General features: G+C 35.9%; 1 protein-coding gene across 1 annotated transcript in view; it reads right to left on the reverse strand.

Moving 5' to 3' along the window:
- Positions 1 to 22635, reverse strand: part of LOC306864652 (WW domain binding protein VOPP1-like) — a gene marked incomplete at its 3' end in the record, with an annotated part of 32887 nt that extends 10252 nt beyond the window's left edge. The window contains exons 1-2 of the mRNA XM_079408787.1: positions 22373 to 22635; positions 10947 to 11005 (exon numbers count right to left, since the gene is read on the reverse strand). Coding sequence (XP_079264913.1) covers positions 10947 to 11005; positions 22373 to 22435 — 122 coding nt within the window. The 5' untranslated portion in view covers positions 22436 to 22635. The remainder of the gene's footprint in view (positions 1 to 10946; positions 11006 to 22372) is intronic.
- Between the last annotated feature and the right edge of the window lie 1227 nt (positions 22636 to 23862).

Here is a 23862-nt window from a genome sequence, read left to right on the forward strand (position 1 = left end):
GCCAACCAGGGTAATATAATTATTGATTTAAATGATTTCATACCGTACAGCACTAAAGAAAGCAACTATAATCTCACTTTAAATATATAAAAGTGGAGTTGGGAACAAAATCAGTACTTTGATTCATCAAGGATGTGTGACACTGAAGACTGGAGTAATGCTGAGAATTCAGCTGTACATCACAGCAATACATTACATTTGAACATATATTCACATAGAAAACAGATATTTTAAATTATAATATTTCATACTTTTATTTCAAACTTTTATTACAATTTTTAAATTTTGATAATATTTCATAATTTTTGAACAAATAAATGCAGTGTTAAACACTAAGATAATCAGTGGATCACTAATAAAAATTTTCATAATATTTTGAATCACAACATGATGTGATTTATATGTTGTAGACCAATCATTATTTATTGATTTATTTATTATTCTGTTTCAGTGAGTGGCGTATCTCATTTGTTCTGTTCTGTGCAGTGAAGGTTCATCTCTGCCATAATACATCACTGTTACCTCATTCATAACTAATTCATATGAACTGAATCTGCAACCCGCAAGTTTCTGCATCTTCAATTATTACATATTGTGGCTATTCTGAAAACAGTTTCGGCGACTAATAAGTTGATAGATCTCCGCTAATATGTTTAAATTCCTTCCTCCGAATCCTGCAGATGTTCCCCCTACAATCGGAGCAGAAACATCTGATGTCTGATCATGCCTTTGCCGTTGTTATGATGTGATCAGAAGCAGCTCAGTGTTCTGCTCTCCTCTCTGAAGTGGACAGACGCTGATTGAGTCACTCAGAGCGCTTTTGCCAAGCACACAGAGGATTGTCAGCACAAATACAGTCCACTCCAGAAGAATGAATGAACACACACACACACACACACACACACACACAGGCACGCACGCACGCACGCACACACACACACACACACACAGTCTGAATCACTGCTGATGAAAGAGGAACAGACTAATCTCCACATGAGCCTTCAAATCATCCCATATGTACAGTTCTTAAACAGTCTGCTTCAAATACTTCAATACTTGGAAAACTTTTTTTGTTTGTTTGTTTTTTAAATGTCAAATTATTTTTGAGAGGGTGAGTAGCTTCAAGTACCTCGGCGTAAACATCTCCGAGAACCTGACTTGGACTACACACATCCAATCACAGGTTAAGAAAGCCAGGCAAAGACTGTACCATCTGTGACAGCTGAGGAAATTCAGGGTCTCACCAGCAATCCTGAAAACTTTCTATTCAGGGACCATAGAAAGTGTATTGACTCAGTGCATCTCAGTGTGGTATGGAAACAGCTCCAATCAGGACTGCAAAGCACTACAGAGAGTTGTGCGCTTAGCTGAGCGCATCTCAGGGTCTGCTCTCCCCTCTCTGCAGGACATCTACCTCAAACGCTGCAAAAATAGAGCTGTTAAAATCATCAAGGACTCTAATCACCCTGGTAACCGTCTATTCACTTTGCTTCCATCCGGTAAGCGCTTCCGTAGCCTGATGGCAAAAACTGAGAGACTTAGGAGGAGCTTCTTCCCCCAGGCCATCAGGCTCCTAAACTCTAACTCTGTGTCATAACATCACTTGACTCCATGTAAATATCACCATATCAACAAGTTATTCATTCATAATTTTTTCTCCATGTAAATATCATATATCAATAAGCTATTCATAATTTTTCTCTACCTCATATTGCTGCTATTCAAATACCCTGTACAACTTTTTGCACATTATTTTTTGCACATTCCTCTCATTACTATTAGTCAACAACATACTGACCTGCACATTTATATTTATATTTTTTATCTTATCTTATTTTATCTTATCTTTTATTTTATGTTTGTACTTCTTCTTAATATTTGTATACTTTATAATTGCACTGTCCTTGGAGCGGACCTGACCTACATTTCACTGCTGGTTATACTCTGTATAATTGTGTATGTGACAAATAAAAATCTTGAATTTGATTTATAATTCATTTATTGTTTACATATTTCTGCATATATTTGCTTTGATTTTGGGAGACAAAAGGTTTTCAAAAATGTTCAAATATCACATTTAAAATATTGCTGGCCCTGTTCAAAAATTATATTAGGTTATACTATTATTTTTGTATTTTATTTATTTATTGCTTGAAAAATGAGTCAACTTAAAATAATTTGTTACCCGGCTGCCTTAAAATTTTAAAATTTATAAAAACACAAATATCTAAGGCAGCCGGGTAACAAATTATTTTAAGCTGAAACCACTTTTATTTTTTACAGTGTGTTTTATTACTAATGAATCATACCTTGCAGAAATAAGAGTTGAATAGTGCAAGCGATGTGTAATTAGAAGCAAATAAAGTCAGAGCCTCCGCGGCTTCCTGCTGAAAGCATTGATTTAATATAAATCTAATGTCTCAGAACCATCTTTAACAATGAATTCTCTCAGGGCCTAATGGATCGGAATAGACTGATTTACGTAAATTATAGGACTATCTCAGCATGTGTCAGACAGTTTACCACGGCAAAATATACCACTTATCAGTTCTGAAGTGAGCAAATGCTGTTCTGTTCTGTGCTGATATGAACCTTTACCTGCATGTGAGTCAGAACAGTGTTGAGCTTCTCGAGTGTAAGGACAGTTCAGTTCTGGCCTGAGTTTTTCCTCTGAAGCTCTTCATATCTGAGAGAATGACTGGACTTCAAGCACGAGTCAAGATGTCAGTGCTGATTTTCAGCAAACCTCTGGGAGAATCATCACACACTGAAATCAGTCACACAAACTGAAAGGATCCAAAATAAGTCCTGTAATTTTAATGACTAAGCAACAGCAACAAAATATATATAAGTATAATATGTTATATGAGTATAATATGTTGAATATGTAACCACTTTTTTGTTTATGATTGAAATGTATGTCCCTCCTATTAATTAAAAATACTCTGACTAATAATAAACAACAACAAATGTTCTTACTTGTAAGACATTACAAAAACATTTGGTGTAAGATTTACTTTGAAACAATTTTCACTTGGAAATTGCTAGTAAAATTTTACAAATTATTATGAAGAAACACCTTGGGTTACATATGAGAGAGGGCATCATCAAATGTTTTGTTTAAAGGAGATGTGAAACAGTGCATCCCCTTGCCATGCCTGTCTCATTCCCTCTCGGAGAACCACAGTTACGTGCGTAACCTGAGACGTTCCCCTCCAAGGGAACTTGCACTGCGTCCTCTAGTGGACACTATGGGGAACGAAATACCCACTATGCCATGCCTCGGTGCATTGCCTGTCCACCTGGTGAAAAGAGCACCAAAAATAGTGGCAAACGCCCAGAGCAGTTACGCCTGGACAGCTAAAATAACTGAATGGGGAACCCAACCAACTCTAATATTGAGGAGGGACTTCCCATTCAGCCAAGTTAGGAACTCGGGATGGGCGATATAGGCTTAAAAATATATCACGATATTTCTGGTATTTATTGCGATAACGATATCAATGACGATAATTCAGTGACTCCTGTTTCTTTCGAGAAAAGGATTATCTTTCTCTTTTTCTATAGAGCTAGGCAAGTTTTCCTCATCATCTGTCCCAATTATTAGTGGAGTACCTCAGGGCTCTATTTTGGGACCACTTCTGGGACACTTATATATGCTCCCTCTGGGGGATATTATCAGGAAGCACAATGTTTATTTTCATCTGTATGCTGATGATACACAGTTGCACCTCACACTAAAAGCTTGTGATTCTATTCAACCATTGCTGGAATGTATCTCCGATATAAAAAAAAATGGTTATCAAATAACTTTCTCCAACTAAATGAGAACAAAACAGAAATTATTGTTTTTGGTCCCCAAAAACTGAGAATGAATATCATTGAGGAGATGGGCAACCATTTCCCCTCCATTTCCTCACAGGTTAGAAACCTGACTCAAAATTCTGATTATTCAAACAAATTAATTTGGTTGTTAGGAACGGTTTTGATCAATTACGGGTCATTTCCAAACTTAAATTGTTTTTGTCTCACGTTTAGATTACTGTAATTCTCTGTACTCAGGCTTTCCTCAGTCATCGCTCAGTTCACGTCTCCAGTTGGTACAAAATGCAGCTGCAAGGCTGCTGACTGGGGCAAAGAAATATGACCACGTCACCCCAATTTTAGCCTCACTTCACTGGCTTCCAGTCCATTTTAGAGTTCAGTTTAAGATTCTGTTGTTTGTCTTTAAAGCTCTTAACAATCAAGCTCCGTCTTATCTTAAAGTTCTTCTTATTCCTTTGTCATCTACCAGACATTTAAGATCCATTGACAGGGCTCTTTTATCTGTCCCTCGTTCCCGTTTGAAAACCAAGGGTGACAGAGCCTTTTCAGTCAATGCCCCCCGTCTGTGGAACCAATTGCCTCTAGACTGCCGCCTTGCACCTTTCATTACCAGTTTTAAATCAAGATTGACGACATATCTTTTTTCCTTAGCATTTTAATCTCAATTTATTGTTGCTTTATTGAATGATTGGATGCTTGGATGCGTTTTTGTTTTTTTAATGCTGGATGTGTTTCAGCTTTTGTCTTCTCCAGATGTTAACTGATGGACTGGAGTGGTGTGGATTATTGTGATGTTTTTATCAGCTGTTTGGACTCTCATTCTGACGGCACCCATTCACTGCAGAGCATCCATTGCTGAGACACTGATGCAGAGACACATTTCTACAAACCTGATGAAGAAACACTCATCCTGATCTTGGATGGGCTGAAGGTGAGCACATTTTTAGCTAGTGTTCATTTTTGGCTGATCTATTCCTTCAATATTTCAAACAGATCATGTAAATAACATAATTCTTCTTGTGAACTGAGTCCAATTGATGTAGAGAATGAAAATAACCCTCTTCCCTAATTGGCTGACTTCAATCAAAGCGTTCCTGTGATAGTTCGTCTGCATCCAGCAGAGCTTGAAAGTTGATGCAATGAGAGTTCAATGTGTTTCTCTGTGACTGCAGCTTTACGCTTCAGCGCTTGAACTGTGATGTTGATGGATGGTGTTTGCATTGGTTTGATTATGATGTTAAAAACCCATTCATCCAAATGGAGAAACACAAGAGTTTAAAAAAACAGTTAATCACTAAAACAAGAATTTCGCCATCATTTATAAATCCTCATGTCCTTTAAAAATCCATATCTGACCTTATTTCTCCTGTGAAAAATAACAAGGAATATGCAGAGCAGAATGTGCAAACTTCTCTTCGCCACAAAATGACCACAAAAATGTTTTTTTTCAACACTTACACTTAAAAACGAATTAATTAATGCTGCTTGTGCTCATCTGACAGGCTTAAACGCAAATAGACAATATATAATCTTGTTTTTGACACTAATATAAAATCATTTTCTTGTGACCCATTGGCATGCTGGGTAAATACTTCTGCCACAATGGATGCTAAAGCAGATAATTAGCCATTGATGATGACCTTTCAACAGAACATCTGTAATTGAAGGTCCTGATTACCAGCACGCTGCCCTTTGATTTAACGAGCGTAACCGTCTGCATTGAGCTTCTGATATTTACTGCAAGTCTTTGTTCAGTGAGGTGTGAAGCAGCTCTGACAAAAGACACACTGCTTAAACATTAATGATCAGAAAAAATAAAATCCACAAACACTGACTGCTGGTACAAATGACCATGGTATAACAAGAATAATTCATGGCTAGCTGTGCATTAAACCATATTAATGCACTCCTCTGTGTGTCGGGTGGTTCTTTGCTTCCACGTCGTGCATTAAATTCATTTAATGCACAACCAGCCATGTAATATCCCTTACATTTGACAAACACACAATTACAATTCTAATATTTATAATTTTATTATTGGCTTTCAAACATTAAACCATAGAGCTTTTATTCTGGTGGAAACTGCATGGAAACTTCTCTATAGAAATGCTTCTGTTTTGTTGACAACAGATTTATAAACGCTTAATACAAACTTGGGAAGCAGTTTTGGAGCATGTTGTAAATGCACATTACATGCAGCGAACAGAACACAGTGCTCAAAAACAAGAGCGTTTAGATAACGAGCCTTAAAAATGAACATTTAGAAACTAAATTAAACTGTATTGCATGAGGTTAGATGGCAGATTTTGCACTGAACTTCTAAAGTAATCTGTTTACTGAATTCCCCAATTCAGTGTCATCAATAGCAAGTTGTGCAATGCCATGTTGACAGGATCGTCTATGAAACATGCAAGACTGTGTCCAGGCACACTGAAAGTCTTCATAAATTATAAAAGAAGGCCATGTCATTATTTACAGCCGTTCAAAGAAAACTTATGATCTATATTTAAAGTGAAAGTGAAGTGACATACAGCCAAGTACGGTGACCCATACTCGGAATTCGTGCTCTGCATTTAACCCATCCAACGTGCACACACACACACACACACACACACACACACACAGCAGTGAACACACACACACACAGCAGTGAACACACACACAGCAGTGAACACACACACAGCAGTGAACAAACACACACACACACACATGCCTTGCTCAAGGGCACCTCAGTCGTGGTATTGAGGGTGGAGAGTGACATATAAGCCACATGTGATAAATAAATGACAGTCCACAGACTCCACACAATGGCTACTGAAACAGAGACTGCACGAAATATTAAACACATATGAGTTAGAATTTAATTCTATGAAAAGATGCCCTTGATGTGCTGATAAATAAAGTGAGATGCGATCTCTAATGTGAACAGCAGCGTATATGACAGTGATTTCTGCTCTGATGCTCACAGCACGCCGCCGGACGCTTGGATTGTGCCAGAGCGGATCAGAGAAGGCTTTCTTTAAGCGTTTAATCTTCCAGGAGGGATGGACAGAAAGCTGAATCATCAGAAATACCACAGTGCGCTCGACACAATTTGCCTGTAAACATCTACAGTTTGGGAGGAAATAAATTCACTGTCTTAAAAACATCACTGCTGCAAAGAAAGAAGTGTGTTTGAAGTCTAATAGCTTAGGGAGAAACGTCTATAAATTACTTTAGAAGTCATCTCAGCAATTTAATCAAGGGATTACTTCATTTAGAACATTTCTGTCAATGTGCCAGGATTAGCCGACAGACTCATGTTTAACTGTAGTCCTTTGGCCAGATGTTAAAAATGCCATAAAAACATGAAACACCCCCCACTCTTCTATAATGACAGACGAGTAATAGATAATAGCAAAAAAAATATTTATTTATTTGTAAAATGTCCCTAGAAAATATTTTTGGATGCAGGATATCTGATCATAATTAAAAGATAAATCTATTTAAAATAAAATTTCAGTCAAAATATTTTTTGTGAAGTCTGCTATAAAGAATTAATTTTTGAAATTGTAAGTAAAACAAAGATTAATGGAGTTCTGTTTTACAAGAATATACTACTTCAGGCTTTTTTTTTGTTTTAATTCAAAATGTCATGTTTAATTCAATGTGCTACAATGTGTAAATATTTGTGAAATTTACAAGCAATTTCTAAGAGAAAATGGTTTCACCACCAAATTGTCAGAAGCGTGGTTGTTTACTGTGAAATTACTATTTGGGGTCAGTAAGATTCAGTTGTTGTTGTTGTCCTTTAAAATAAATTAATACTTTTATTCATCAAGGATGCAGTAAATTGATCATATGACAGTTCTAATGTTAGAAAAGAGGAATCACAGCATGCAAAGCTGTCAGGTCAGATCAGAAACGTTAGAAAGTCCTGGTCTATGCAGACTTCCAGTGTATTGTTCTCTTAAAGACATTCTTTCAGACAGACTCTAAAGTTCTTATAAATGAGTAGAAACTCTTTATTAGATATTTTACCATTAGAGCTCCTTTAATCTATAGCTGATGTAGACAAACTACTCAATTCATGAGACCAGTCCAGACCACAGGCTTCTGATGAGCTACATATAAGGTTCATAAGACATTTACAAAGCCCTTTCTCACACTACCGTAGATGCATTAAGTCCATGACATGTTTAGATGGAAACACAAAATGTGCCAGTTTATGATTTCTCATGGTTTATGTAAAAAGGTGAGCTGAAGAAGACTAGTTTATTCCCTTTATATGCTTTAGACACCAAAAAAACCATCCACGTTTAACATCATTCTTGGGAGTTTTAATAATATAATTGTGTATACATTACATCATTGCGTAAACAACGTAAACAAAAAGAATCAGTTCACAGGAAAGAATCAGATTTCCACGTTTGTCTGCGGCTCTGGATCACAGATAATAATAATGTGGCCAATAATGTTCAGTTTCTTGCACAGAACGATCGTTTCACTTCATAAGACCTCAATATATGGTCAGGAGCCGTGGGTATTATATTTGTGTTGCCTGATTAGCTGTTTTTAACTCTCAAAGTGATGGTAGCTGTTGACTTGCATCTTATGAATCATCAAGGCCTATGCTTTCAGCTAAATATCTTCTTTACTGTTTTACTGAAGAACAAAAGTCAGCTACATCTTGGACGGCCTGAGGGTGTGTTTTGGGTAAACTATCCCTTTAATCTGAGTTCAAACACAACATGACTAATCTGAGCTCAGCAGGAAACAGAAAGGTCATCGCCATCAAACGGCCAAATGACCTTAAGACAAGGTTTTCCTTTCCGTTTGCAGTCATTCAAAGATGCCAATCATTCAACAGAAAACAGGCTTCCAGAAGAACCATAGGGGGAACATCAAAATGGCTTAGGTTGTGTGATGGGTTTGCGATCTGACACGGATCCGACGCAAGCGTTCCATCACCCCTCCAGCATTTCTCACTGCGCCTGACTCCTGCTTTATCTGCACACCACAATGCAAAGCCATGCAATGAACACTGCTGCAGGTATTACACAGGACACAGATAAAAGCAGGCCAACGGCAGGAGGTCTGCCGATGAACTCCTCACAGACTCCCAGTGGGACACAACATCCAGCCCAGAGCTCTTAAAGAGACATCTGCCCAAAAATGAAACATGTCTCATTATTCCGTCACTGTTCCAAACCTGTACTAGCTGCTCTTTTACATGCAAGTACAATAAATGGGACTCGAGCCTTAAGCTTAACTTTCTTTTTGATAACTTTCTGTGGAGGCACATTTTTTTACATTTAAAAAATATTATATAATTTTATATTTATATAATAATAATAATAATAATATTTAGTAATTATTAATAAAAATAAATGTTATATTAAATATTAATAAAATAATATTACTTTAATAATAATATTATTATTTGTTTTAATTGGTTATTTTACTAATATCCAATCGTACAAATGAAAAAAAAATATATAAATCAATCAAATTCACATTTAATAATTTGCATAACATTTAAAAAAGCTTAAAAACTGCTCAAAAGTCAGCCAGCTATTAAATTGTCAATTATTGCGCCTTTAGCCTCAACAGTAGAGTTGCTTCTTACCTCAAAATACCAAATGATTTTTACATTCTTCAGTTATTAAAAAACGGAGTGGTTTAGAGGAAAATAAAGTCAAATGCACATTTTACCACTTAGCCCTGTTGTATGCTATTATACACTACATGATCAATTAATTACATGATAAATTCCTTTTGTAGACCCACTCACAGATGCATATCAATAAATCAATCAATAAATGCAAATCTTCTCCAACTCTGATTCTCTGATTGGAATCTGGTCCATATTTTGCTGTCAAAATTCAGCTGAAACATGAATTGTTGTGAGGCTTCACCGCACCAATAAATTATAGAATATTTTCTCTGGAGCTTCTAAGTATGCAAAATTATCTGTTATTGGTATTAGTGATAAAGTACAGATTTTATTGGTGGCCATATTTTGTTTTTGTAATCAGGCTCTCAAAATGCATGTAAAGATTTAGATTTATCAGCCAATATATCAGTTATGAGCTTCCAAGTATATAAAAATGATCGGTTATTTGGCAACGGCCAAATTTTCCATCAGTGCAAGCCTAAAAGAAAGTCACACGGAGTTTGAATTTTGTTTGCAATGTTTGGGTGAACTAAGCAGATATAACCATCTGTTCCCTGGTATTTCTCTTATTTTTGTGTTCACTGTGTAAGGCTAAAAATAGCCCAAGAGTGTCTTTTGTAAGTGCTGCTGTGACGAGGTCACTGAGATGGAAACACGGTTTCTCTTAGCAGACGCTGTCCTCTCATTCGATTCAAAACACTGCTCTTACTGCTAACTCAAACTAAACCTGGTAGTTAGAAACTGAAATTAAGCTTTAAAAAAGGAAAATATAAACATTAGACGAGAAACAAACTTAAAAAATGTTGCCTTTTCATCTAACTGAATTAAAATAAGTTGAAGTATTAAAATTACTATTACTACTACTAGAAAAAAAGCACATAACTAAAGATAGAAGCACATAACTAAAATTTAAACTAAAATGAAAATAAAAACGGAAAATATAAAAATACAAGCAAAAAATTACAAAATATACATAAATTAAAAGTTCAAATAAATTAAAACATTTTTAAAAAGTATAGATACTATGATAGTATATAAGCCTAAACAATAATAGAATACCATATTTTGGAGAGCAGCAGGTACACTGCTATTTTGATTGCTGATTAGTAATGAACAGTGAAGGGGCTGTATGTAATTGTTTAGACTGTACTAATGCATAAAAACTCCATGGTATGTTTGCAATTATTTAGGAAACACGCTAAGTTCAAACTTGGTTCTCTGAAAAACAAGTTATTCTACTTTGAAATGTGCGTTCGGTGTCGGAATGTCTGTTTTTGTTTTGGTCAGTGTGACTCCGCCCACTGCTAGTTTACCCAATAGTATTTCAACACCCCGGGTTGCCAGTTGGTGGAAAACACAGCACATTGCAGCCATGGAAGCCATGCACGTTTGAGGACATAAAACAAAAACTGTGCAGATGATGGGAAAGTGTCTGAGAAAGACAAATAAAAGTGATTGTACTTACATGAAATAGATGGGGTATCCTCCTTCAAAATACCAGCAGTACTTCTTTGCTTCTATGCACTGCAAAAAAAATTTAAAAGGGAAAAATAAATAAATAAATAAATGCATTCAAATTAAGATACATTCATTTACAATGATAAATTAGCCTATGTCTAGACAGTGTTCTGAAAAATGTTACAAAATTATTATTATTTTTAAGGATTCTTTTTTTAAATAAAATTGACCACATCCTGGGTAAATCAACTACATATGCACAAGTTTTGCATCCAGATTGGAAGTGGCTCTAAAAGGTTACTGGACAGTAAAGTCACACTTAAAAATGTCTGAAAGTCATTGTAGCAGATGCAAAATATTGAATCGTGGTGTCTGCAGTTAATCAAATCAGACACTGGCATAACGACAGACAAACAGATGCAAGCACACGCTGTAAATCCCTGTGAATCTGGTGTCTTCAGTGAGGCATTTGCTCTCAGAACAAGCAAAAAGAACTTCCTCTGGCTTTTGAGGTCATCGATTGAAGAGGCAGAAACTCTTCACAAACAGCACAAATCAAACAAACCGCAGATAAACGAGCTCAAGAGTCGATCGCTCACTCATGTTCTGACAGACATTACAGATCGAGATTTCTTTTGTACATTCAGTGCAATTTACTTATTTAATTGGAAACGCTAGATTTTGCTGAACAACATAAGAAATACAAAGAAAGACAAGGAATGTGTTCTGTCCGCAGCACACAGTTTGTGTATGACTGTGGAATATCCCACTGCTTGCACGGATTTGTTGAGCGCTGACTGAACCGTCACTAAAATATCTGTTCAGACTTGGTAGATATTTTGCAAAGAAATGTGAAAGTCTGATAGAGGCACTGAAGCCTGCAAAAACTAGATGATGAAACCCTCAGGAAATATGAAGGAATTTTCTGTATTTCCCATATATCCAGATAAAGTCCTGGCAGAAAATTACCAGTAAGCTACATTTCCATTTTTCTGCTGATTTATTATTATTGTTGTTTAAATAATGTATGTCCCTCTCTGCACTCTTTATTCCTATAAATAAAAGCAAAAGGGTACAATTATATAAAAAAGAAGAAGATAAAATACAGTAATATTGTACGTGATACTATAAAATATAATATAAAAAGGCACTATATATATAAAAATACATTACAGTTAAGGTCAGAAAGTTTTTTTTTTATGTATCAGTTTCCACAAAAATATTGTGCAGCACAACTGTGTTCAACATTGATAATAATCAGAAATGTTTGTTGAGCAGTAAATCAGTATATTATTATGATTTCTGAAGATCATGTGACACTGAAGACTGCAGTAATGATGCTGAAAATACAGCTGCAGATCACAGAAATACATTACAGGTTAACACATATTCACATAGAAAACAGCTGTTTTACATTCTAGTAATATTTCACTGTTTGTACTGTATTTTTGATCAAATAAATGCATCCTTGGTGAGCAGATGAGACTTCTTTCAGAAACATAAAAAAAATCTAACGAACCCCAAACTTTTGAACACTATAAACTTTAAAAACAACCCCCTAAATATGAATTTTCTGGTTTGTAACTCATCCTGCAGCATTTGAGCTACAGACACGAATGACATCTCAACCCACTTAGAACATTTCTACTACTTCTCTAAGAGACTGACCTAACAATATTTGACTGATTGAGATTTAATTTAAGCAAAACAATCTGTAGACGAGAGATCAAATATAGACACAGAACACATCAGTAACCATATACCAACGTCCAAACAACCAAACACACACAGACGTATCCACAATCAAGCCGCAGTCATTGTTAAAGGATGTTTCCCGGTGTTTACACCTGGGAGGGAGCAGTCTCAGATCAGTGGAACGTATGATACGGTCACGGTTCAGATACACAAGTGGGGGATTTTAGAATGTAGTTGAAACCAATAACCCTTAATAGTGTGGATAATCACATGATGGTATGGATGGCTACAAAAGGCTTTATTAGAGATTTTTCATTTAAATAAGGTAAGAAAAGCACAAAATGAAGAACTAGAACAAATTTGCCTATTCCAAGAAACAGAGTTGAAGAAGAAATTCTCAAAATCAGTTGAAAGTGCATTAATGAGTTCCAGGTCCACGTTAAATGATCTGCTTCGAAGAAAGGCTGAATTTATTATGCATAGGGTCCGGCAGAATTATTAGAAGACCCAGCAAGTTATTGGCTTTACAACTCAGACAAAGTGAATCTAGGGCTATTATTGATACCATTTATTCACCTACAAAAGGACTAATAACCAATCCTAGAGAGATAAACAACACTTTTGCAGAACATTTTAAAGATCTGTGTCAGCCTAAGGCTAGTATAGATATGGTTGAGTGTTATACATTTCTACATGACATTGATCTACCACAAGCTCAGCAAATGAGCCAGCCTATAACACTTGAGGAGCTGAAGTGGAAATCACCTGGGCCAGATGGGATCCCTCCGGAAATAATGTTACATTTTTGGGATATATTAGGACCAATTATGCATGCTGCAATAAACATGGCAATCCAAAATGGTCATTTTGAAAAACAAATGAATACAGCTCTAATATCTTTAATTCCCCCCCAAAAAAGACAACGATCATACCAAATGTTCAAATTTTAGACCAGTTTCATTAATTAACTCAGATTTAAGAGTATATGCTAGGGTCTTAGCTCTATGTCTTGAAAAATATATTTGTAAATTAGTTCACAGTGATCAGTCTGGCTTTATTACACATCGCTCGGCTGCAGACAATATACGTTGGTTGCTACAAATAGTTAATGAAAGTAAAGACAAAAATTCCCCTTGTACAGTTTTATCCTTAGATGCGGATACAGCTTTTGATAGATTAAATTGGGATTATTTATGGAGGGTGCTAGATAAATTTGGGTTTGACGAGAAATTAGTATGGTACAAATAATTTATACTAATCCATCAGCAATTATAGCAGCAAATGGCTCACACTCCCAATCATTTGATATCTTGAGAGGAACAAGGCAGGGATGCCCCCTCTCACCAATGTTAATCGCATTATCCCTCGAGCCTTTAGCTCCAAAAATAAGACAAGATAGAACCCGTTCCATCTCAATTAAGGGTACCCAGCATGCAATATCTCTCTATCTTTGTGAATCTCTGAGGTGCAGTTCTGTTTAGCTAGTGTATGTTCAGGCTTTAGACTGAGTTTCCTCCCGTATCCCATTACACCGGACTCAATCATCCATTATGACGGACTGCAGCACAGCCTGTCGCTTCAACAGTCAATACGGCTCAGCTGCTGTCCATCTTCAGCACACTGACTTCAGCCACAACATTAACACAGTGTATGTCTGCCAGAGATCCCAGCATCCAGTCAGAGGAATGACAGCAGCGTACAGGAGAATGAAGGAAACATCCAGAAACAGCAGCGGGAATCCTGAATCCTAGCACACTCTTCCTACAGACAGAGTGCATGAGATGAGATCCCAGTGTGTGCAAATCAACCTTCCATGCACTTTAATAATTAGTTTTTCAACAAAAAATAAATAATTAGTTTAAGTTGCAACAAAAAAAAGCAACAATAACAACAAAAAAGGCTATAGCCTAAAAAATACAATTAAAAAAACAATTATTGGAGCATGTTTCACAAGAAAATGCCATTTCTGTTTTTCTGCTTTTTTCAAATTTCACATTTAATTCAATGCATTAATCGCCATTACCTTGTAAATGTTTGAGAAATTATTGCAATTAGCAATCATATGATTGCAGATAGCAATTCCTGAATGAACTCAAATATCTGTATCCCCATTAAAACGAGCATTTTAGATTATGAAAAAAATAAAATAAATCTTGACTGTGTCCAACAATTAAAATCATACAACAATGGCACATTATTGACCATAATTATTTGAATTATCTAATAGACATACTTAAAATACTGACACTCAAGAAGTAGCATTATTTGGATCCTATAATACACAATTATATATATCAAATATCGGCATCGGCCGATACATTTTTCTGTTTGGCCGATGTGTTCGAGGAGGGACTTTTATATATATTTAAATCAGTGATTCAACGCTGTTACATTGTAAGCAAATAAATAAATGAATAATAATAATAAAAAAAATTTTAATAATATAATTGTATATTAAATCATAGTGTTGATGTTGGCTGGTGTGCAGCGATTCAACCCTGTTTACACAAGTTATTGTAAGTTTTAAAAAATAAATCTATATTAAAATACATTTTTTATTCAAGAATCAATATTTGTAATCAACAACTAGCATTAACTAGGCTCCATTTGCAACCAGTCAATCTTTCTATCTATAACACTTTAAATATGTATTATGGTTCAGCTGCAAATATGTCCTAAATATGTATTATTAAAAAACTGCAATATTTAACAAAAATAAAAGTTTCAGGCCTACTTTGTAATCTACATGTGGAAACTACCAGTAAACAAACATCAAGAAAACGAAACAAGGCCATTTTCCATAGCAGGCGTTCGTGTAATGACTAATACTGTGAACAGCAGCAAAGTCAAAGTTTACAGACTGTTTACAGCGCTGAGCTGAGTGTTTGCCAAGCAATCGAGCCTGTGATGAATATGCATGAGATACCAAACCATGCCACTTACATGTCTGACTGAATCTGCGTGACCAATGCTATGGATGCTTTGGGACATTCTCAGCCGCCACTAAAACAGCAATCTGAAGGTTTACTTTCCATCCTTCAGAAAGAGCTAAATTAATGACAAATCCTCCACGTTAACCTAAAATCAATATTCATGCTCTTATGAGAAGAGGTTGTTTGCAGCAGCAGCATAATGAAGACAAAAAAGGGACACGAGGGAGTGCTGAAACCCTGAATAAATACTGGAGCGTTTCTGTCCTGCAAAGCGCTTTGTTGATGACATTAGCTCAGCGCTGACGTGATATACTGTTTAAGATGCTCAGTTTCATCTCATGTCTCAGTGAACAGATCCTAAACGGAAAACTGAACTACAGTCAAAAGTCTGACTACTGTACATGAGACTTGTGATATCACGTTACACACAGCTGTGAGATTTGAAAGAAGGCACACTGGGATTCAGAGCAGACAAAAGATTGAGCAATCCGAGGAAGGGCTTGAATGCGTGTGGGTGGATTTATCCAGAAAGCAAACATCTCCCCAGGTCTGGCACATGGAGACATGAGAGAGATCTGACAGCGAGAGAAAGGTCACAGATGGTAAATTAACCCCGCGAGTCAGCCGAGAGCTTTCATTAGAGCGACCGTCCTCAACAACACCGACTGACCAGAAACTTACTGTATGCAATGCTGAATAATGCATGTGGTCAAAATGCTGTATATACAGTAAAAATACATTCTGAAAAGCATGCATAAAATGCTCACTTGAACAACTCACAAATACGACTCTGGTGCTGATACTGTCAGATTTCTTAACATTAAACTCAAACACCCTAATTTGAATAAAATAATTGGATAACATTATAAACCCTTGCGAAGAGCACTTATTAGAGAGTCACTTCAATGCAATATTGACACAAGTGTATTATTTAATAAATTATTATAAGCTAACCGTTGTGAATCGGGCTAAAATAAGAACATTGGACAGTTATGTACTTGCTAAAATATTGATTTTGTATAATTTTTAACCAAAAAAGTTACGGACTGCAGCTTTAACTAAGTGTTTTCCTTCAATAAACTATATTCACTCAATAGTAAATACTATCGAGTACAGTAGTTGTTGTAATAGTTCTGTTTAGGTATTGGGTAGCGATAATCAGCCAATACACTAGTAATGTGTATGCTAATAAGCATCTAGTTAATAGTGAATAATGTTCCCTAATTGAAAGTGTTACCAAAAAAAAAAAAATTCAGTTTCTTCCAAACACTGCTATAAATTTCTACGTTAGATACAAGAGCATCAGCAGATTCTCTCTGGGATACCAATAAAGTCTTGGTCATACTGTGCTAAATGACACATTATTCCACTACGCATGAAGAAAACAAATAAAGCTGATCTCAACGGTCCATAATTAGCAGAAATCTCTGTTCAAGACCCGAAAGGTCACAATTTAGGGCGTCAGCAAGCCATGACTAAGACTGCAGCTTTCTCCCAAGAGTCCTTATGCACGGCCGCGTAATGATAGTAGCTTTGAGGCTAAATCCAATCAAATCTCAAGCTCTTCTCCCCAGGGAAATCTAGCGGGAAGAAGCAGAATCGTTGTTTGTGAGCAAGCGTTCAGGGCATGAGTTGTGTGTTTTGTTTAGAGAAACAATGTCAGTTCCAGCAGAGGGATGAACACCATTCAACACGCAGATCTGGACTGGAATAAACACAGGCACAGAATCACATATGCTCTAATTGCTCTTGGCTTAATGACAACAGGTTCAAAAGATCTAACAGGGACCAATATCCTGAGTTTGCTGGGTTAAGTTGGGTTGTGTCTTAATCCTGTTCCGTCTCCTCCTCAACAGTAATGACCTGAATACTCTCTGCTGTATTAAAGCATCAGTTGGAAATGGTTGCAGTTAATGTGGAGGCTGGAAACTCCTCACAGAACAAGGACAGCATCCTCTCAGACGCGTCGCCCACGTACGGCCCATCGTCTGCTCACGGACAGACGGATGCATATTGTGCAGAGAAACAGTCAATCTGCCAAGCTTTCCACTGACTGGATGGCTTTAGTTAATGGGCCAGTGACAAACTCTAACTGTTTGCCCCATATACTCATTTATTCAAAAATTAAGAGAAAATGCACAGAAAATGCATAGAAAATGCATAGAATCCCCTATAGAATGGGGCTTGAAGTAAAAAATGATAATATAAAAAAAAATTATACAACTGTCCTATTTGTACAACACACTGTTTCAAAGTAGCCAACAAAGTCATGAGTGCAATAAAATTCCAGATCATTTTATTATTTTATTTTTTCATAAGGCAAGGCTAGTTCAGGCTATAAAATGTCTTGTGTGGTCATTAATCCAAAACCATAAAACTACTTATGGATTATTAATTCATAATATTTGTAAAAAACACTTTTTACCCTGGAATAAATATATATATATTTATAACAGTGATATTGGTATCGTTTTCAGTCATAAAAAAAGATGCCATTAAACAAATATATATACTGACTTTATGCTGTTTCTACATAATTTTGAAGATTGAATGTGAAATTATTGCAATGTAAAAGTATATTTAAAACTTTCAAGTTAGGTGGGATTGATCACGATTAATTTCAGAAAAATTTGCAATTAATTAGTTAATTTTTGTTTAATCGATTGACATCACTAATATATCTCTATATATATATATATATATATATACACACACACACACTCTGCAAGGGGTATGATGTAAACTTATGAGCACAACTGTGTGTGTGTGTGTGTGTGTGTGTGTGTGTGTGTGTGTGTGTGTGTGTGTATATAATATCTACAACTTTGTTGAAAATAATCAAGATATCTACTGTCACTTGTATTTTAAGTGTAAATTAAATCTCAATGCCTTTTACACCATTTATATAAGGCATTAAATATAACCTTCTCTCTTTTCTTTTCCCTTTTTTGTTGGTGCTTGATATAAAGTATGATAGAAAGAGTTACCAAATAGTGTGAAATGTACTGTAAATCTGATTCTTTTCTCAAGTTTTTAAAAATGAATCAATATGAATACAAAGGTCACATTTCTAAGAACTTGGAAAATGAGTTTTAAACTACATTTTCTTCTCTTGGACAGAACGTCCACCTGGAAACAATGCTGAGTTTACACACGGGATCAGATGAAGCACAGGCAGCTGATGCAAAACAAAACAAAGCTATAAATTGCACATATTTTCAAGAAGCTGTTTATGTTTTCACTCCAGTATCATCCTTCAATAATGTCATTGCTTATACAAAAAACCCTCCTGAAATTACAGACGTAAGCAAACAGTTCTTTTCAGCAGGTCCTTTCCTGATTGAAGGTTAATGGTTGTTTACTGAGCAGGAGTTAGAATGAGTCCCAGCAGATCTGCTTTATTACAGCCGGTGGCTCCACGACTCACGTCCGTCCAAACGCAGAGCCCACTGACCAGACACCAGACTTCAGCCCTTTAACATGAGCCGTGTTTAACACTGGCTGCAGTTCAGTGAGGGAGGAGAGTGGCTGTTAACGGAGCATTAGGCTGAAACCTTTGTCTCTGGTAAATATAGATTTACAGGACCAAGTGAGCAAATCCCTGTATCAATGCTACAAGCCACACAAAACACCGAATCAAACTCCCTGCTGTTTTCTGTCAACTTCTGACTGATCCTGCAGTCTGCAGCTAATGCCTTTGCTCAATGTCACTGAAGGCAGTGACGGGAATCGATGCGGGTAAATCACTCCTCAACAGAGCCAAACCACAGCAGCATGCTGTATATGAGCCTAACTGACACACTGACTGCAGAACAAGACAACGCTTCTCATTAGATGGTTAAAGTGTGCACAATGGAACGGTCAATTACACAGAAGCAGGTGATGCAGTTCTTGTAATCAACATCATTCAAGTATAAATTTAGATACAAGGAAAAAAAAAAAATTGGTTTTAATTAGGGATGATGATATTGGATTTCTGCAGATATCCGATATGTCGATATTTTTCCGACTCATTTTTGCCGATACCGATATATTTCCTTTTGTTTGGAAACAACACCAAGTCTCCTGTGCAGAGATTCAAATATATATATATTTTAATTTTGGTTAGTTTTTAACAAAAACGTATTTGTTAGAATTAAATAAACAATCAAGTTCTTTTATTGAAAATAAAAATTATTTTACATTGAAAGCTTTGAAAATACTAATAAATCAACTATAAATCAATCATTTTTTTCAGACAGATGCAGTGGTAACCTTAACATTTTATCTAAAGATTTAAGATTTGTAGATGTTCTAAAGCAAAAGAGTTGTAAACATTCAGAAAATCTTTCAGAGCTCATAATCTGTTTGAAAAAAGAAAAAGAAAAAAACACTTTAAAAAATAAATCTAAGAATCAGAAATGCAATCTTAATGTTATTTGTGTATTTTACTTTAATTTTATTACAAGTAGGCCAACAGCGCCCCCTAGGGAATTAAAACTCCTTACCTGACGGGCATTAGGCTGCTGCTGCATGCGCTAGTAACTGTTGAATCTATTGCGCAGTGTACACGTCATTCTGTTCATGCATTCTCAGTTTAAATCCAGTGAATCTAATCACCATTCAGGCAAAAATTTGCTTCAAGAATGACCACAATGCTGACTTGATCTTATCGCGAGCACACCCTGAGCACATGTGAGTTATTTGCCTTATTGGCAAGACATCGGCATAATTGTACATATCAGACCGATACCGATATTTACATTTTATTATCGTCCGATTCCAATATTGTTGGAATTGCTAGTTTTAATGGTAAAAGATGATAAAAAAATTCTACAGTAAAAAAAAAAAACAACTGTGATAGATCTAATTCTATGTTGTGTTATTTTACGCTAAAATAGTAAATTAACAGCTTTTTGGCATTTCCCCTGTGTGACAGCTAACATTTTGCTGAAGCTCTGGCAACCACAGCTACAATTTTTACTGTAAATTTCACTTTTTTTTATTTTAAACAATGCATATCTCAGGTCCTGTCACCAAGTTTATAACCTTTTTTTAATACCCTTTTTCCTTCATTCATTACACAATTTAATGGCTCTATGGTGTGACAAATGAATTATAAAAAGTCTAAATGGCCCTCAAATAATAAGTGTTTGTAATAATACAAAAGATTAATAATAAATAAAAGCTGTTTATAATGGTTTTATATGCAGTATATCACATCACAACAGCACATCTAAACCGATTTCTTAAAGTTTAATTTAAACTAACTACATTCACTGGTTATACAATACAGTTTGACCCTACATACCTGGATCACTACAAGCAAGTTCCACATTTTTGAGCATTAAAAGTTTTTCTTTGACAAAATCTTCAGGTTGGCTAAAAAAGAAGCCAGTCATATTACTTAGTTGCAGTTACACGATTGTAAAACAATAACAAATAAATAAATACATAGCACTACTCAAAATGACTTCTACAGATCATATAATACAATCAACATCTTTGGCACAAGTGGATTTGAGCAATAAAACATGCAGGTACATCAGGCAGATATATGTCATAACTCTATTCAAGTTGTGTAGAGCTCTGAATGTGTCCCAGTCATTGACTCCAGTAATAGCAGCCCATGCTCTAACGAGCACATCATTACTGAGAACAACATGCATGAATGTCTGAGAGAATCAGAGCTACCATCAACACTACCTATCTGGATTTAATTGATGTTATGCTACAGTTTATGAGGGAATAAGATGGCATATTGAATTATCCCCGTCTAAGTGCTTATGACAAAGTGTCTCTCACTTCTCTGACAGGCCTGTATAATGATGACAGTGATGAGGTGAAATACCATTACTGTAGATGCAATATCTGCTGTACAGTAAGGAGCTCTGATGAGGCTTGATGTCTTAGCTTCGCAAAAGCCTTTGAAATGTAAATGCTGTTCATATCAAAGGTTGGAAAGTTATTTGAAAATGAAACGGCCAACCCATAGCAAAACGCCTAATGAAAAGATAGATCAAATCCTAGCAAACCAGCGACAATAAATAAACAAACCAACCAACCAAACAGGGTCAAATCAGCATGCTATACAATCAAATAAGATTAAACCAGACAGTTTAAAATCTTATTTTAAACTGTAAAATAAATAAAAATATGAAACGCATGCATTTCAGAAGGAATGCATGTATTATACATTTTTTACATTCTAAATTATAATAGACACACACACACACACACACACACACACATATTATACATATACATATACACAACAAAAAACATTTTGATCTCATGACAATTTTTTACATTCAGCCACCCATAACTTCCTTAAAGGGATTTACATAAACATGCAGACTGTGCTTAAAAGGCCTGTGATAATCCAACAGTGAAATTTATGATGCCAGCACGCACACACACACACACACACACACACACACTCATTATACACAACTAAATACATACAGCCTATAACGCGTCTGATTTAATCAACTAAGAGTTAAACAATCCCTAAAACTGTTCTAAACACAATTCAGGTGATCCATAAAGAAAAACACAGCTCTGCTTTGACTCTGATCTGAGACAACACAATGATATTTACAGTATTCCTCCAGTGTGTTTTATTGTAGGAGGAGCGGACGGAGACAAAGGCTCAACTAGCGCTACATTACATATGTATATACAACACTGTGTGCGGGTTACGCGGCTCTTGAGGAACGCTACAGCATACATCTGGCTGTAAACAGCGGGTAATAACGACACGATGAAGTTGATGAAATGCGTGAGAAAGGCGTTAGTTGTGCGGTGTGACAGCGGACAGACTCACCTCGAGCACCGCGCACAGCGTCAGCAGCACCGCCGCTCCATGGCGCTTCACCCGCTCCTGCATGTCTGCACCGAGTCAACAAATGCTGTCAGGACGGAGCTTTCATAGCATTAAAGCGTGAATGTTCACAGCAGAAGCACGAGCATGCTGGAGGATCGGTGTGTGTGTGCGTGAGGAGAGAACAGCTCGATCCGCGCTCGCGCAACAATGAAATGATTACTGGTGAATACAGCAGCGCGCGAACAGCTCAAGGCTTCGGTCTCATCCTCACAAACACAGAACTAGGGCTTTTCTAGAACAATCGAGCGCTTATAACAGTTACTCAGCTCGTGCTTTAAATGAGAAGCATATATTGATTTACAAAGTAGGCTAATGTTACCTGGACATAAAACATAAAATGAAAGTAAAACGTGTGAATTTAAGAGTTTGAATGTCACTGCATCGTAACAAAACAAAACAAGAAATCAAATAGCATTTATTAAAAAAATAAAAAATCCTATCGAATCATACTTAAAACAATGTTTCACTATAGGAAGTTTGTTATATATATATATATATATATATATATATATATATATATGGGTAGTTGACAAATAAAAACTGTGTCCTATAGTGGGACATAGCAAAAATGTAGAAGAAAATAAAAACTTTACATACAAACAACATGAGAAAAATGTATCTTCATTCTTAGTTACAAATAGCATGAGAGAGGTTTATCTTCAATGTTAGAGTTTTTTATTTAAATTTTTTTTCCATCACACCATAGGACACACCATAGGATATCATCAACTACCCACATATATACATACATACATACATATACATACACACACACATATACATACATATATATATATATACACACACACACAGTATATACACATATTACATATTACACCCAAAAATTCTTCATACAGTGGATTACCAGTAAAATTGATAAAAAATGAGCAAAACTTATTTAGACACTTTGACCTGATCATGTTTTGCTTAAGTGCTTTTATTTCATTGGTAATGCGACATTTTAACACCACAGACTGAACAAAATGAAGCATTGCTTGTTAATTGGTTGAGCTAAATTGGTATTATCTAATTGTGTTCTTAAATGTAACAACTGACAGCTATTCAACACAATTCATTACATACCTTTCTATCAAAGTTATCTGACATCATCAAGATTCATTTCTTTCTGACACAGCTTAACTCTGACTTCTTGTCATATTGTATTACCATTTTCTAAACTATAGGGAATAAACTATGATAATGTTGAAGGTGTCTGTATAAATGTTGGTTTGACTGTATATAGGCCTAGTCAAATATTGCCCACAGGCAATCACAGCGTGCTGATATACAGCCATATCTCACTGCTGAGAGTGGCACGGGTGTGAAGAGCACCAGTCAAGGACTGTTAATTTGGCAATATAGGAGTGCTTCCCAGCTATTCAACAATATAAGATTCACAAACCACAGGGAACTGGTCAACTGATTTATCT

Source organism: Barbus barbus, assembly GCF_936440315.1.
Source record: "Barbus barbus genome assembly, chromosome: 46".
NCBI classification, from domain to species: Eukaryota; Metazoa; Chordata; class Actinopteri; order Cypriniformes; family Cyprinidae; genus Barbus; species Barbus barbus.